General features: G+C 45.3%; 1 protein-coding gene across 2 annotated transcripts in view; it reads right to left on the bottom strand.

Annotated features, from left to right (window-relative positions):
- Niban1 (niban apoptosis regulator 1) overlaps nt 1-17395 on the bottom strand; it is a 150060-nt gene that overhangs the window by 10952 nt on the left and 121713 nt on the right. For both annotated transcript variants that reach the window (NM_022018.3, XM_006529776.4), the window contains 6 exons: nt 14687-14791; nt 14194-14356; nt 10185-10372; nt 6618-6779; nt 4384-4494; nt 1277-1384 (listed from right to left, as the gene is read on the bottom strand). In NM_022018.3, coding sequence (NP_071301.2) covers nt 1277-1384; nt 4384-4494; nt 6618-6779; nt 10185-10372; nt 14194-14356; nt 14687-14791 — 837 coding nt within the window. The remainder of the gene's footprint in view (nt 1-1276; nt 1385-4383; nt 4495-6617; nt 6780-10184; nt 10373-14193; nt 14357-14686; nt 14792-17395) is intronic.

Genomic DNA, 17395 nt, shown 5'->3' with positions numbered 1-17395 from the left:
CGAGGCTGTGAATAGTCTCTCTCTTCCTTCAAGGGCCACTGTGAAATTCATTTTGATGATCCATAAGAAATGTTTAATGCTATGCCTGTGTATGATAGGAACTTAATCAGATGGCAAATGCTTTTTTCTAATGTTTCATTTTTTAAAAAAAAAGATTTATTTATTTATTATATGTAAGTACACTGTAGCTGTCTTCAGACACCCCAGAAGAGGGCATCAGATCTCGTTACAGATGGTTGTGAGCCACCATGTGGTTGCTGGGATTTGAACTCAGGACCTTCAGAAGAGAAATCAGTGCTCTTAACCGCTGAGCCATCTCTCCAGCTCATGTTTCATTCTTGAGACAGATAATGCAAATCTGTGTGGAGGTGCAGTTTTAGCAGGCCAGATGGATCAAAAGTTTATTACCCAACCTGGGCTACGCAGCAAGATACTGACAAAAGTGTGGGGGTTGGGGAGAAGAGACAGGGGGGAGGTTTGGTGGTAACAGAAAAATAAAAAGTAAGATACACACATTAGTAGATGAATGTCATAAATGATGAAAGTTGATCAAAACAGGATCACAGGGGCATGCTTGCTCAGGGGCCCAGAGCAGAGCAGAGGGGAGCCAGGACTTAAACAGAAAACTTGAAGCAGCCTGCAGATGCTTCCTGCCCGTTGCTCTACCCACACCATAATCATGGCTGTCCTGCAACCCCTTGCTCGCACCAGCTTATGTCAGAGATTCCAGTAAACTAAAGTTACAGAACGTAGGAGTACAAACAGCCCTCTGCCATCACATATTAGATCCTTTCTGGGTATAGTGGTCAACTTTCAGGGTACACGCTCTCTCAGTAAGGACTGGCAATAAAACGGGGGATGTCTCGTTTCCTCTGGCAGTCCATGGCAGACAGCCCTCAGAAGTTGGCTCCAGTCCAACTTTGATTTCCTGTAGTCCAGAAGTCACAAATCCTAGGATCTCTCTCTCTCTCTCTCTCTCTCTCTCTCTCTCTGTGTGTGTGTGTGTGTGTTTTGTGCACATGTTTACTTTAATACAGACTTTGATTATATATTTATGCATCATCTCTGGCTGCTGTTGTATATTAAACAACAGCACTGAGTGGCTGTGACAGAAACAAGTCCATAAAACCTAAAACATCCGCTACCTGTCCTTCTCCATAAAGAATGCCCCAGCCCTCTGCTGTACTCTAGTTCTGCACTCTGTCAGTGCAGAAGTGTGAAGTCAAACATCTGAACTCAAAAGTCAACAAGAGCACGCTCGTGGGAGTCGCCTTACTGGTTTGCATGTGGATGCCAGCGCCTTCTGCACAGTGGGCAGTGTGATTTGAATCAATGCCTCCTGGAAGATCTTCTTCCGGATGGTGCTGCTGTCGTAATCATATTGCTGTGGACACAGAGACACGTGCTAAGGAACAGCGTTTCAAACTGTGATCTAAAACAACAAAACAACACAGCCACCCATGTCACTTCCTCTCCTCAGCCCCACTAATTTCTAAGGACTCTCAGGTCTCAGAGATCTATTTCTGGAGCGTCTACACAAACTGAGTATAGACTGTGACACCATCACCTAGTCCATGCACCTCTTTTACAAACAGGCAAGATGAAAACGAAGAAGTGAGATCTTGTTCAAAAAGATGGGCCTCAAACTAGAGAGTGAGTTTGTGCTTCATTATTCCTGGCTGGGTAGACACAGGGGAGCCACAGATATCAATTATCTGCTGTCCTGCAAGCACTGTTCGAGCCTTGTAATGATATCTACAGAGGGAGAGAGGTCATGGCTCAAAGCTCCATCAATACAGCGGGGAACGGTTAACCAAAGAAGTCTCTTGAACAAGAGAGGGTTTCTCTGTTCCACCCTGAACATCCCAAACTGGAGGTACATAGTAGCCACATTGGGTGGTTGCAACAGAAAATGAAGACTAAAACATCTACCTCCTGACACTTTTAAGAGAGTTCACTCAGCCCCCGCTGGTTCAGTGTAGTATTTTCCAGGACAGGCACACAAAAGAACAATTTTGAACTTAAGAGGCAATAAGAGCACGCTCTTGGAGCTGCCCATTTCCTTACTGGTTTGCATGTGAACGCCAGGGCCTTCTGCATGGGTGCAATGGAGAACTACTGTAGGCGTGTAAACACAATGGTCAAGCCAAAAGAGGAAAGGAGAGCACTCACACTGCAGATCATAAATAGGAGCAAAATGACATCTCTACTCAAGCTACCAAAGGCAACCAGGTGGAGAAGGCTATGAAGGAAGGCGTGGGAGAACAATTACCAGTTTTAAGAGCCTGACTCTAACATCAGAAGGTATGGGCTTGCACACACACTTGTGAAAAGTTCAACTGGCTGTCTTTGGAGGTGGTATTTGTTGTGATTGTGGAGGTGTCTGAGTATTTGAGACACTGCCACACTTTTTATTTTGTCTGTCTGTCTGTCCATCCATCCGTCTGTCTATTATCTATTTATTGGAGTAGCAAATAGTTTAACTACAGTAAAAAATCTCATTTGAAAAGGAGATAATAATAAAGACAAAAAAATAAATGTTTGCTAATCATCAGAAAATCTATGGCCATGTGGGAAGTCACACAAAAATCTAAAACCACTGAGAAGCCAAATCTGGAAGAAGATCTCTCCTCTTATTAGTCCATATGATGTACGTCTGTAGTACGTGGTACCTATAGATTTCTGTAAGTTACCACCTTCTATTCAATCATGTAACTACAGCTTTTAAAGATACCCAGTGGACTAGTGGTCAGGATTTTTGTCTTCTTCCAAACGGATTGCTCTTCTACAAATACTTGACTTGGACTTTTTTTGCAATTACAATGGCATTTCTCTAAATAAAAGGGAGGCTAAAGTCAAATATAGCCAATAGTTTCAGGATGTTTGAGTTCAGGAACGTGAAACTGTCGATGGCTAGACCCCTGTCACACAGGTCTGTTCTACAGATCACTCAACATTTAGGATGTTTGCAAGGGTTCCAGGAAACCCCAAATCTAAAGTGGATGTGAGACACCCAAGGTTGTGTATCCCTGCAACCCCAAACAGCACTGGAAGTTCCTCACTCAGAACTCTGGCGGGCCCTGTTCACTGGGCAGGAACGTTTTTAACGCTGGCTAGGAAGTTGAACTTGAGGTATTCTAAGTTCCTTTGAACCCCAAACCGAAGATTGGTACACCTTTCTACTCCCTTCCTCTCCTGTCTGCTCAAGTGATGACTGAGGTTCGCCCTTTCCCCTCATGTCAATTGTGAGTGTGTTTTTATTTGTGTTGCTAGGAGCAACATCGCTTCTCTTCTCGACAGTTTGGTTGCCAGAGTTTTCTCCTGCTCTGTGGCATCAGGATGAGGTCTGAAACTCTGAGACATCCCTCAGACCTAGTGGGACTTTAAAGTTCTGTTCTAAAGCATTGCTTGGGGGAAGCAGGAGGAAGCAGAAGTTAGTGGGCCATGTGTAAATATCAGCTCGGAGCTCATGTACTCCTGACTTTGAGGGAGGGAGGCCTGCTTCTAGAAATTTGGCTTCCTCATCTGCTGTGGAGCGGAGTCTAACCATCATCTAAGCTCAGTGAAAGTCAAAGGGAATGGTAGCTTTGGGGTCTTTTCCTTAAAAGACTTTAAAGAGGCCTGAGGAGATGGCTCTGCTCTTTCAGAGGACCTGAATTCTGTCCCCAGCACCTATGATGGATGACTCCAGCTAGCCTGTACCTTTGGCTCCAAAGGACCTGACATCCTCCTCTGGTCTCCATGGGAACCCACACACAGGTGGCATACAGTCCCACAGACACACACTAATGCATATACATAACAGAAACGAAACAGATAAACCCTTGGAATGAAAACTGAGGAACAACAAATCTTAGGAGCATGAATTTTAAACAGGCTTTAAGTAAGTACCAAATGTGTGCGAGCTCCTGTTATCGCAACAGCTTTTTATTAAGCACTTATACATAGAGCTCATTAAAACCTATCTCATGTTTTCCCTTGGGATAGTTCCTCTGGCTCTAAGATTTGTTTTTTATTTTAAAATGTTGGTTAATTTAGTGGATTTTACTGTACTTGGAGAGCTCAGATGCAGCTGGCCTGTGGTTATATTGCATATTTTATGCAATACCAGTGACAGTGCTTGAAGCAGTCAGTCAACACTCACGGGTCAGTTCTAACTGGGAGCGCATGCTGAGGACATGTAGTTCCAGAAAAAGCCACTAGATGGCAGAAGAGGCATGAGAGTCATGCTGGGGAAACTGCTGTGTTAACAATGGTTATCTGCTTGGGAAAAAAACGGGTCTAATGGGATACAAGGGAGGTCAGGGTTTTTCCCACTGAGTAAAGGAACAGGGGTCACAATCTTGTCAGATGCTCCCAGACAGATGAAGACCAAACTCTTACCTTTAAGACACGGAGCTTAACCTTCTCGATGGCCACTGGTATTCTGGAAGCCTCTCCTTGGAGATATGGGGAGAGCAACTGCTCAAACGTGAACACAGCATTCTCCATGAGCTATCCATCAAGATAGAAAATGACAACAGTCAGAGGCTGGGAACATGGGGTCCCGCCCGCCCACCTGAGCTCCGAAAGGAGGTGATGGACAGAGCTCTCCGGGAACAACTGTGGAGTGACCCAACACTCCCCCTACTCCCTGGAGTGTAAAACAAGATACCTAGTAGCCACTGTGAAATAGGGGGAGGGTGGGAAACATCCCTCTCTATACATATACATCTGTCTGTCTGTCTGTCTGCCTGCCTGCATAATGGCATCCGTTCATTCCCAATACAGAGGGACTCAGAGCCACAGTCTCCAGTGGACATTCTCCTCCATTCCCTGGCAATGCAGACTCAGATAACAACTCCACACCTAGAATGACAGCCCCCTCCTTCCTCTGCCAGGCTAGTGTTCCAGATTGAATGTGAAATGACCCCTGTAGGCTTATTCCTGTTTTTGAACACTGGTCTTTATTGGGCTGCACTGTTCCAGGAGGTTATTGAATCTTTAGGCTGCGGTTCCTTGCTGGAGGAGGTGGAAGGCTTAAGGAATATACCTAGCTTCATTCCACGTCTAGCTTGAGCCCTCTCTGCTTCCTGGCATCAGCATTAGGAGCGGCCCCAGCCACATGCTACTACTTCTATGACCTCCACCATGACCTCTTGCCTTGTTGGGCTGTTCCCTCTCAACCCATAAGCCAAAAGGAAGCCTTTCTCCCTTAAGTGGCTCCTGTCCGATACTCTGTCATAGCAATAAGAAAGGGCACTGATAGAGCTGGAGAGAAGAGGCAGGGTCAGGACTCCATGGCAGTAGTGGCTATCACACTGGGGACAGAAATTTATTGCTCAGGAAACTGATGCAGCTCAGATGTCTTAGTCTATAGCCGGTTATATTGTTATATTGTTACCTAATTCTGCCATTTATCCTTTATACTTTTTAGAGAGGTTTCATTCAGCCTAGGATAGCCTTGAACTTGTAATGAAGACAAAGACCTTAAACTCCTGATCAGATCCTCCTGCCTCTACCTCCCCGATCCTGGAATTACAGATGGGCACCACCACATCCAGCAACTCCAATCATCACTAACTGAGATTAGATGATAACACACAAAACTAATCCTGCCTGTAATTTTTAGGTAAAATATTTTATCCAGGCACTTTCAACACCACTACATTTACCTAAGACTTGGTCTTAGGTAGAATTCGTCATAACCCTGGCTCCCTGAAGTGGGATTCCGTGTAGGGTTTAGTTGCAGCAAGCTAAACATGTGGAATTAGATGTTTCTTTCATTTAGGGAACACTATAATATGAAGGAGTCCATAGTACTTACTTAGTTTTGTCTCTGAAGGAGGAGGACCTCATCATGAGGGGGGAGAGAATCTATGGGGTAGACTCAAGAAATTTGAATATCAGAGCTAGAGACATGGTTCAGCAGTTAACACTCTGCTCTTCCGGAAGACTCCAGTTCTCTTCCCAGCACCACAGGGAAGCTCACAACCACCGATAGCTCCAGTCATAGGTGTCTGACACCCTCTTCTGGCCTCCTCAGGAACCTGCATGTGCATGGTACATACACAGACAAGCAGGTGTGCACAGATGTACACATAATAGAATAAATTTAAAAAAATAAAAATCCAATATGAAACTGTCATGGGTTCTCTTATAACAAGGTGGAGAATTCAACCATTGTCTCTAGATCCTGGTTGCAGATTAGAAACACCGGAATAGGGCTAGAGTATGCTGAGAATTTCAGATATCACACACACACACACACACACACACACACACACACACACACACACACTCACTCACCTGGAGTGGGGTAGCACATTAGTAGTTTTTAAATTTTCCCCATGTGTTTCTCATCTGTAGCCAAAGTTTGCAGCCCTGACTCAACCATCAGATAATTACTAGTTAATGCTACCTTATCTTCCCAGACTCTTATTTTCTAAGGCGAGATAAAGCCAGCTTGAAGAACAGTGTGTGTCCTCTGTCAACCTGACTCCCGCCTCACTTTCCTGAGCTGAAGAGCACCATGGACACACCCACCAGCATGCATTTATCCTTCTCGCCCTCTCTCTTCCCTCCTTTCTTGCCTCAGCCTCTTCCTCAGCCTCACCCTCCCTGGACTCTGCTCCCACCTCTTGCATGTAGTTCTGAGTCCTCTGGACCACCAGGTCAACGTGAGGGAACCTGAAGCGGCTCTGGAGGTCCAGCAGGCGCTCTGGAAGCAGGGTGACTTTAGTATAGCAAGGCTCCATCTTCACAGAATCCAGAGGAAGCTTCATTAGCTGCTGTAGGCCCTGCATTTTGGTAGAGAAGAAAAGCAAACTGCCTTAGACTTAGGGATCTTTTCTCCATATGACATACTAGTGTTGTGAAACAATCAAGTGTACGCTATGAGTATTAATTACTGCTTGGACCACTTTATCCGAGGCATCTTCAATGTCTTCTTTCTGTGGTTCTCTGGGGCAGCTCAAGCCGGGGCTCCCAGCTCCTTAAGTCCTCAGTAGCCTGTAAGTCCCTGCTTCCTGAGGTCAAGGACCAGCTAGACAGGCTGTGAGAACTGCTGCTCAGTCCGTGAGCCTGCAAAAGGTTCTCCAAGGGGTAGAAACTTGTTTCATATTCTAAGCTTAGTTGCAAATGGTTTCGCACACTGTAAGCTTAGACAGGAGAATGGGTAAAGACAGGAAAAAAATTGCTGATAATGAAAGCTCTCAAGAGAAGCTGTGCACAAGGCAGGTAGGTGTGAGTGACACAGGACATATCTGTATCTGACATGAATCTGTCTGACATGTATCTGGCATGAATTTTCCAAGGGCCCATCCCATTGTGCTTGAAAAGGGGAAAGTATTCACTTTAAGAAGTAAGCAATGGAGAGGTCTGCTGAAGAGGAACTAAAGACTAAACAGGGAGAAAGGAAACATTGTTGCAGTTGCTTTCATCCTACAATTGTACATAGTATCACTTCCTTTTTCAAAGGTTTCTTTTTAATACTGAGTATCTCTGTGTGTTAAGAGTACAGCATGTGAATGTAGTACACATGAGGGCCAGAAGAGGGCGTTGGATCCCCTGAGGGGGAGGGGGTTGTTACAGTTGGTCCTGAGGCCCCTGACCTGGAGCTGGGAATCAAATTTGTGTCCTCTGGAAGAGCAGCAGGTAGACTTAACTGCTGAGCCAGGAATGTATTACTTAGAAATAATTCATTGAATAGGCAAGAGAGGAAAGCTTGCTTCACCTTCATCAGATTGTTGAGGTTTAAATAAGTGACAGCCACCATCACAGAGGGTAACATGGGGAGAAGGCTCCCTGCCACAAACAAATCAGTATAATGCAAAATTTAAAATTCCTTTAAACTTTAACTGAAACATATGTTAACATAGAAATATATCTTTTAACCTAGGACTCTATCCCACTGAAATAAAAGCATCAAGATGTAAGGACTGTGCGTGTATACACATACACATGTATCAATAATACAGTAAAATGTAGGTACGAGGTTATTTATTATGACTCTGCTCATGCTGTCAGCAATGTTAGGATGGCTGAATAAATCACAGCATTTCTAAACATGAAATATTATGCTGTCATTACACAAAGTGATTTAGAACTAGGACAGTTACCTTGGAGACAGTTTCATGAAATCATTGTGAGGAAGAAATCTGATAAACATCATGGTATATAAAATAACTATATTTTTCTAAAAGCAAGCAATGGAAGACAACAGCTGTGAAATGTGTGTGTTTTATATATCTCCTAAGAGAGGGAAAGCGCAGCATAGCACAAGCCAAATTGGTGATAATGGTTATTTGCGGAGAAGAGAGTGTTGCCAGAAAACAAAGAGGAAGAAAGGCAAGGTAAAAGACACATGTGTATACATACATACATACATACATACACACATACACAAGTGTCTGCATATGCATACACATAAATATACATGCCCTAAACCCCACACATACATACACATACATGCCCCAACCCCACACATACACAAACCACACATGCACACACCCCCATATAAACATGTGCACACACACATGAACACAGAGATGTAATAAGAAGCATCAAAACATTTATTAAATGATCTTGGTTTTGTACAATCATACATGTGAATATGCACATTAAGAAATGAGAGCCCAGCACCGGAGGGAAACTATGGCTTACCGCAATCTATCACATGTTTTATAATGAGCCCAAAGAGCTCATAACACACAGAAATGAAAAATGTTTAAGGGAATAGAATCGGTAATTCCTGGTGCGATCATTCTGCACCATCTGCATGTATAAACTGCTGAAACAGGCGTGTAGAAGCTGCTTTTGCTGAAATGGCATTGACCCCTCAGGTAGGTCCACGGGTACCTAAAGTAGGATGGAAGCTGGCATGTCTACCTTCCTTTAGTATCTGTCTGTCTCCTTTACTGTGGCTGAAGGCACAGAGGTAAGTCATTGTCCCAACTCTGCAGTCACTTTGTTGTCCTAGGAGGAGCAGAACCTCCCAGGATATATCCACATGTATGGGGGCAGTCGCCATTGCAGGCCAGGCTACACCAGAGCAGAAGAGCTCAGCCCATAGGAACCAGATGGGTCAAGCTGGGACGGGAGAGCTGACCGGGGTCCCGCCCCAGTTCTCCCTCTATTTAAGCCTAAAGCTCTGGTTGGTCAGCACTTCAAAGCCAGACTTGGGTCTTTCTGGACTCTCTTTTCCTCTTCCCGAGGTGGGCACATTAAATAGACCTCTTTCCTCTGCTGGTCACCGCCACTCATCTTGTGATTGATTGGCATGTGGCTGAGAAAAGTTTATTGGGGCTGTGGGACCAGGCTTCTGCCTTCAAAGCTCTGGGTAACATTGCCACACTGTCGCCCATAAGTGTGGCACAATTACAATGTGCCAATTAAAAGGACAAATGCTTTGAAGTGATTATCAGGAAGGGAGGAAGAGCCACCCCAACAAGCCCATCCTTAATGATCTGTTAAGTGTAAGGCAGGCCAGCGGCGTGTGTGTGTGTGTGTGTGTGTGTGTGTGTGTGTGTGTGTGTGTGTGTCAGCAAGGCTTGAACATGAGGGTATATCAACTCCCCTGGTCTCCATAGCTAAGCAGATTACACCCTCCCCCACTTCCTGATTCAGTGCACTGAGGGACCACTGCTGCCCTACAAGCATGCATCTATATTAGGAGCCTATACCTGTGGAAACAAAGCAGCAAACAGGACTTAAAATAAAGAGATATGCTGATACATGAACCAATAGAGTATGCAGGTAAACATACACCAGACTATAGCAGTCAATCCAGGGGCTTGGGTATGAAGCCAGAGGGACGAGGAGCAGTTGGTGTCAAGGCTGGTTTCTAATTTTGCCTCTTTATGGACATAGAATTATATATTTGAGTTGGTTGTTTGCCTTGCACAAACATATTTGCGACTTAGGAACCATTAATAAGGAAAATTAGGTGGTTTTAAGTTATGAATGGATGGATCAATGAGTTTGTTGAATAGGTGGCAGAAATGCCAGATAAATGGATGGAAGGGGAAGGAAAGAGGGAAAGAAAAAGAAGGAGAGGCTAGAGGGGACTGAAAGAGAGGATGGGACACGGGAAAGGGAGGGAAGAGGAGAGGCTGGGAAGGGTCAAGGAGAAACAAGAGGAGAGCAAGAAAGGCAGCCCAGCAGCCCCAGGCTCCCTGCCCCTCGGTGTGCACTCTCTCTCCTACCTCCTTCAGCTGGGCACTGTCCTGGGTAGCATGGAAGCTCTGACTGAGTTCATCTACTTCTTTTTCGAAAAGTGCACGGACTTCACTGAAGCCAGAGCTCACTGGCCCCATTAGCTCCTCCAGAATGGACGCCAGGAAGGGCTGCACGCTCTCCCCACAGCACTGCTCGGCTGGCTGAGCCACCATTGCTAAGGAAGGAAACAGACAAAGAAAGGCATGGCTTAGGGCAAATTTGGATTCAGAGACCACATGGTAGCTAAATGGTCCCTTGGGCAGTTCCTATGGGCAGAACAGCATAATAGATCCTTTGCCAGCATTTACCAGGCTGCAACCAGCTGATGCTTTGAGACCTAAAGCATTTCCAGAAGTTTCTTCCCCAAGCTTTATCCTGCCCTGGGAAGAATGCAGTTCACTGTTTGATCTCTACGAGTGTACAATGGCCGGACCAACCTAGCCTTCACTACCATCATCAAAGATGTGCACTTTGTATTCTGAAACAGATGTGTCAGTTATAATTCATTTCTCTAAGCACTAAGTCAGTGTAACTCCACCCACCCACCACCAGAGACCCTTCAAAGACTCAAATGCAATCTCAGGCACCGAGCTCCGTTCAGCTTGCCACTCACTTTCAGTCTAGCTGTGATATGGTGGCAGAGCAGAGCATACTGCACCAAGCGGGAAGACCCATTCGCTGAAGTTCAGTGTGTCACACCCTGCTCTGCCCAGGAAAAAGAGAAACTAGCCACATTAGATAACTGTACCAAGGTCAAGGCTAATGTGCAAATGCAGGAGTGTGGGCCAGAACTGGGCTTAACTTTTTCTGGATTTGGCACGGTAATCAGGAACTCACAGCGCTATGGTGGCCTGTACAGGAGCCAGCACGATAGTTCAGTGAGTGAAGGCATTTCCTGCCAAACCAAGAGGATGATGGGAGTTTGAACCCTTGCACTCACATGCCAGAAAGAGTGAGCTGACTCCTGACTCCTAAAAGATGCTCTTTGACCTCCACCTATGTGAAATGTGTACGCTCGTGTGCAAACACACACGCATGCATATTCACAAATAAATGGTGGTTTTTAAATAAAAGACCCACATAAGATCACTCTACATTCTAGCAGGTAGCACTAATTAGACCCAGTGGTTTACTGAGAAGGAGGGAAATGGGGGGGCAGGGAGGGAGGGGATGAAGATGAAGGTAGGAGGGGGATGAAGTGGGTGAGTGAAAGGGGGAGTTGAGAGTGGATATAATCAAGATATATTGTGTACATGTATGAAAATAAAGAATAAATACAAGACCCCTTTGATGACAGACTCAAAAAAGGAAACATTTTAAGCTTTGTAAATTTTTAAAAAGAGGATTTGTCTGAAACCAAATTGTAAAACTGCTTGCCAAGAAAATAAGCTGTCAGTTCATTAACTTTGTGAGAGGAACTGTTTGAAAAGCATCTAACTGGAGTTTCAGTAATTCCGGGCACTGGCAATGCACAGCAATGATCTGGCAGTGCTGGACATTTGCAAGATGGGGAGAGATGGCCCATGCTCCTCTCCTCAGCTTTCCCTGCCTGCTACTCATGGTGGAGCTCTCTGCTCCCCCCTCAGCCCCATCATCTATCCAGTGTCCTTTCACCTGGGCCTGCCTTCCTCCATGACCTCTTGCAAACGTCCTTTTCATTGTGCCTTCAGGATCCAGTTCCAATGTCACATTTTTGGGACAGCCCAATGAATCCCACCACCAGAGTTCCTGAACTGTGTCCCACAGGTGTTTCCTTCCAGGCTGAGTAAGATTGGAGGCCCACATTTATGCACTGTGCCCTATTTCAAGGATACACCGATGAGGCTATGATGACTAGGGAGGTGTGACTAATTAAAGAGCCTCCTTGACAGCTGGCAGCTTTTGAGAAGCCTAGAAGGCTGAAGCTGGTGGGGCTGGGTCAGAGCCTGCTGCATGCTAGCCTCGGGGTGTCAGGGATGCCCCTTAACCACGGCCTCAGTTTTGTTGTCTGTAAAATGGAGATCAGAGAAGTAATTATTCCAGGGGTTATGATGAAGAAGAAACAAGTCCACCATTTTCCAAGGATGGCTGTGACACACAAGAACCCAGGACTGTAGGCTTTCTCATGCTTTCTAACCACCTAATTCTAACTATGCTCCTTACGAGCCCCGCCCCGGCAGTTTTCTGAACCTGACCTCTTTGTTCTGGTTTCTCTGAGAACATTCATCATATTTTCCTTCTGTTTTGGTATCTACAGAATGTGTCATGTCTTCTGTGTATAAAAGTGTGTTGATCTGAAACCTTTCAGTCCTTACACTGAGCATGAGCAAAATAAGTTCTTCCTAGCAGATAAGTGTGGAACAGAACTGATGATTAATGGCCTCACTCTTGAGTGAAGTAATGGGCAGATCTTTTAAAAAGCAAATTAACAGGCAGGTACATGGAACATTAGGTAAAAGAAACTGGTCTGCTTTCAGCCTGGGTCGTTAGGCCCACATGGGTCTGAGAGGACAGAACGTTGGCAGTCTTAGATAGACACAGAATTACGACACTCACCCTAGATGGGTTGTGAGGCTGGACCATATCAAACAGAAATCACACTAAGGCTGATCTGTATCTGACTTTGGAAGCATTGCAGAAACAGGCAGGCCCGAGGTCACCACGGATGCGCATGTCTCTTAGCACACATGTGCATAGCTATGTCTCTTCTAATCTCCTCTCAGTGGGACCCATCCTAAGAGCTCTGAAGCATGTTGGGCTGTAGTATGAAGAAGGTGTGAATTGCAGATGATAATCTGCCAGGCAGACAGCCACCGTTAGACAGGCAGCCTCAGGAGCACAGGGTCCCAATCTCCACCACTTGCTCAGAGGGCACTTAGCAAACGTTCAATGTGTGAGTATTCACCTGAGCTATCCAGAAATACTTCTGAGAAATAATCACTGAAGAGCATACATGCCCTTCCTCCGCAGCAACACTAGAAGTGCTCCACGCATTGGGTACAGGACTGAGAAAGAACAGGGAGTCACAGAAAGTATCCCAAAGACCCCTCCAGGCCATCTAAGGCTGCTGTGTGGGGGTGGGACAGCCATGTTCAATCAAGGGCCAGACAGTAAATATCTGTGGCTATGTCGTCCTTAAGTTTCCAACAGCTCAGTTCTGAACGCAGGAGCACAGAGCAGCTTAGACTATGAACTCATGAATGAGCATGGCTGTGTTCAAAACGACATCATCTACAAAATCTAGCGGGGCCAGATCGGGCTTGAGGACTGTAGTTTACCAACTTCAGATTTGGAGACTAAGGCAAATAGAAGCCAGTGACGGCCTCAAATACACCTGACTGGTTAATAGGAACACTAACTTATGACTGATTAACTTATTCAGATTTACTGACCCTAAGCCAAAACTGCAGGCTTTCTATCAAAGAAAACCTCATTCTTCAACACGATACACAGGCACACCACAATGCAGGAAGCAAGGTTCCTGCTACCTTGAGTCTACAACACATCCAGGGTAAAACGAAGGCCTTAACAATGCTACAGCATTCTCCTTCTACAACCACTACTACTTTCTCCCCTCAATTCCCTCAGCTTAATTCTCTTCGGAAACTAGATATACTATCTGAGGGCAATTGGTTCTGAGAGTCCTCTCAACCCCATCCCAGAGGAGGCCAAAATCCTGAGACACTAAAATTACTGCTTTTTCATGGAACCAGTGCACACCCAACTATATACCTCCTATTACTTAAGACATTAAATAGTTTACTTATTATACTGAATACAATATAGATGGGACATAATAGCCATACTGTATTGTTTAGGGAATAACAGAGAAGCCTGAACCTGATCATTGCAAACGTTTTTTTTTTTTTTTCCCTTCCTTGTGCATTTTGATCTGTGGTTGGTGGAATCCACAGATATGAGACCCATGGATACAGAGGCTCAGCACATCCTCTCTATGTATGAATCTCTCAGTGGACAGCTTATTTGTTGGGAGCAGTAAGGGGTCATTCCACCAACCTCGGATCTTCCCAGTTAGAAAGTTCTTTGAGGTCACAATCTGATCCATGTCTGAGCGGATGGTCCCTTCCAGGTCCTTTGTCAGAGCTCTGCACTCCTCCTTCAAGGCATTTAATCCTTCTGAAACTTGGTGCTGAACCAGATTGTAGGCTTCCTCCAGGAGCTGAAACACAGAACAGTGCATCATCTATGACTGAAGGAGTTCCAGAAGGGAGGGAGGCCAGCCTACCACAGACTCTCACATAAAACAGAGCTGAGCACATGCTCAAATTGTAAGAACGACTCTGTTTAGATTAGTTATTATGCCAGTGAGATTGAGCAGGTTCAAAGCTGACACTCTTTTACCTAGGAAGGAAAGGAATTATTTTAAAACAACACCAAATTCCCCCACCACCATCACCACCACCAAGAAAAGAAATAAAGAAAAAGGAAAAAGTAAAGAGATGAGAACATTCATTTTGATACACAGTTACAAAGTAACATTGTAACTTACTCCAAACCAGGCCCTCTTTCTGTCATTCTTCTTCCCCTTCAGTTTAGGCAGCAGGTCAGTCTGGAGGGTCGGCAGGAGCTCCTCCATCACCAGCTTACTCAGGACCTGCAGAGTAAAGGAGAAGCGGGCAGAGCATCAGCGGAGGATGGCCGGCTCGAGGTCTCACGACAGCGTCCGTGTCCTGGGCTCCATGGGCTCTGAAGTAGGCAGAGGTTGGGGGGATGAGGAGGAGAGACCTTGATGCTGATGTCGGAGATGGAACTCATGGCTGTGCATATGATAACCGTATAAAATCTTTCCTCAAACTCAAAGGTAAATATTCTTCATATTCACGGGGAACAGATGTGTCTGCCGACATGTTCTACTACTGTTATCTCAATGGCAGGAACTATTTCCTAAATCCAAGCTCTTCGTGTTCACGCTAACAAGATTCCTTGTGTTTAGTAGAATGAGAGGGTGGCTTTCAGTGGCAGATAAGGTATCCTTAAACAGGAGCATCAAGTTTGGACATGATGGCTTGAGCCTGGTCTGTGGTCCTAAGACTGCCATTCTTTCTCAAGCCTCTGCATGCCTCAATCTCCTTACTCCAAGTATTCCCGAGCATTCCCTTCATCCTCTGATGGTTACAAAAAGGATGGAGCAACAAAGTAAAGAGATAAGAGACCACTCCAAGCCCTTAGTGTACTGCCCCACCCAGCACTGTGTCTTCTATCATTGCTTCTGTGCCTAAGAAAAGGGCTGGAGGTAAAACCAAGGTAAAGGACAAAGTTCAGGGTGGTTAGCTAAACCTCCTCCAAAGATATCAAGTCTAACAGGGTCCCTGTAAAGAAGGAAGAGAAGGTACCAAAGGGCCAAGGAGATGCTGGCAAGGGCAGGAAACAGAGATTCCAAAACAAACCAGGCACAGAAAACTGAAGGTATTGTTGATGCTTCCAGGAGAGAGGGAGGGAGGGAGGGAGGGAGACAGGGAAGGAGGGAGGGAGGGAGAGAGAAAGAGGGAGAGAGAGAGAATATGACTGCCTACTTTGAAATATTATTCTTTAAACAAGTTTTATAAAAATGCACAATTTTTCTGGATGAGATTGTACCTGCCTATAATCCCAAATACTTAAGAGGTTGAATCAGGGGGATCGAGCATCCCTGGGCCAGTGTGAGCTACATGGTGAGATCCTGTCTCAAAAACAAAACACAACCAAGACAAAGCTGCAGAATTGTGTTACGTGTTTTTAACACTTACGAACTTACATTGTTAAGCAACAGAAGATTTCATTGTTTCACTGTGTTTTAAAGGGGAGGGACATATGTCATTAATCAACATCTCCTAGGCTGGATTGCTGTGGGAGAGCTATTTTTGCCTTATACTTTAAGAGGACTATCTCTTGGCTCCCAGGAGAAGGGTTTCCTTCCAGGGACACACAGTCACCTGGGCTAATGCCTATGGCACTGTTTTTAAAAAGCCACTCTCTCACTCTGTTTTCTGTATTTAATGTCATTAAGCCCAGAGATCTGTTAGAACCTGACACCCCCCCCCCCCCCGTGCACCAGCCCCAAAAGCTGGCTACTGGTATGCCAATGTTCCAGCTGTGCCCTAAGGACAGAGTCCCTTAAGAGAGCAAGTGGCCCCTTTTCTCAGCTACACATCATCAGATAGATAATTCTGGCATTGCCCGGCTGCATCTGAAAGCCAAAGTCGGCTGGTGAAAATGTCTTCAGTAGCATGCCAACGGTGAAGTGCCAACCTTTACTCCAAACACTCCCCGCGGATAGAATGAAGACAACATTGTGTTTTACAGCAGCCTTCTCCTGCAGCCATGCACTGAAGAAGGCAGCTAGAAGGTTGTTAATGACCCATGTACTGGCTGGAATATCCTATCTATGAAAAGTATCATTAAGAAACCTGGACCCTGCTTAGGCAAACAATTTAAAGATAAATTAGCACCAAATACTATGAAACAAAGTGATGGGCTAGAGAGATGGCTCAGTGGTTAAGAGCACTGACTGCTCTTCCACAGGTCCTGAGTTCAAATCCCAGCAACCACATGGTGGCTCACAACCATCTGTAATCGGGTCTGATGCCACCTTCTGGTGTCTATGAAGACAGCTACAGTGTGCTTGTCATATGTAAAATGAATAAATAAATAAATAGAATCTTTAAATAAAAAAAAACAAAAAACAAAAAACAAAAAACAAAGTGACACTTGTGGGCTAAGCAGACTTAAAGGGACATGGAAAGTTTTCAGAGTACACTGTAGGAGTGTTCCCAAATCCATTCTAAAACTTTGTGCTGATCAATGCTCATGTTCCCTTGCATCTGAGCAGTAGTCTATCTACAGGTTCAGCGTAGTCCCCACCCTTCCTTCTCTGCTCTCAGGCGTGACTTGGGGTAGCTCTGCTGCTCTGATTCACTTAACCTGGGGTCTTCTGAGGATCACAGCTCAGCAGCAACAGCAGGCTGCAGACTGAGGTCTGCAACAAGGCAGGGGCACCGTCGAGAATGTCAGCAGGCAGCAGAGCAGACCGTCACTAGAGACATCGGGTCTGTGAAGCTGAAGTAATATTTATCCAAAACATCTGACCTCCTTCTCATAAAAGTTCAAATTATACTTCGGGCTACAAGGAAGCTCTCTCTGAGCTCACTGGTCAGCCACATCCGTGGAAACCCTCACAAGCTCACTGACCTTGGCCCTTCTCCAGGGCTCCATTATGGCA

The sequence above is a fragment of the Mus musculus genome, chromosome 1 (assembly GCF_000001635.26).
Source record: "Mus musculus strain C57BL/6J chromosome 1, GRCm38.p6 C57BL/6J".
NCBI lineage: Eukaryota > Metazoa > Chordata > Mammalia > Rodentia > Muridae > Mus > Mus musculus.
This window is presented reverse-complemented; position numbering and strand designations above follow the sequence as displayed.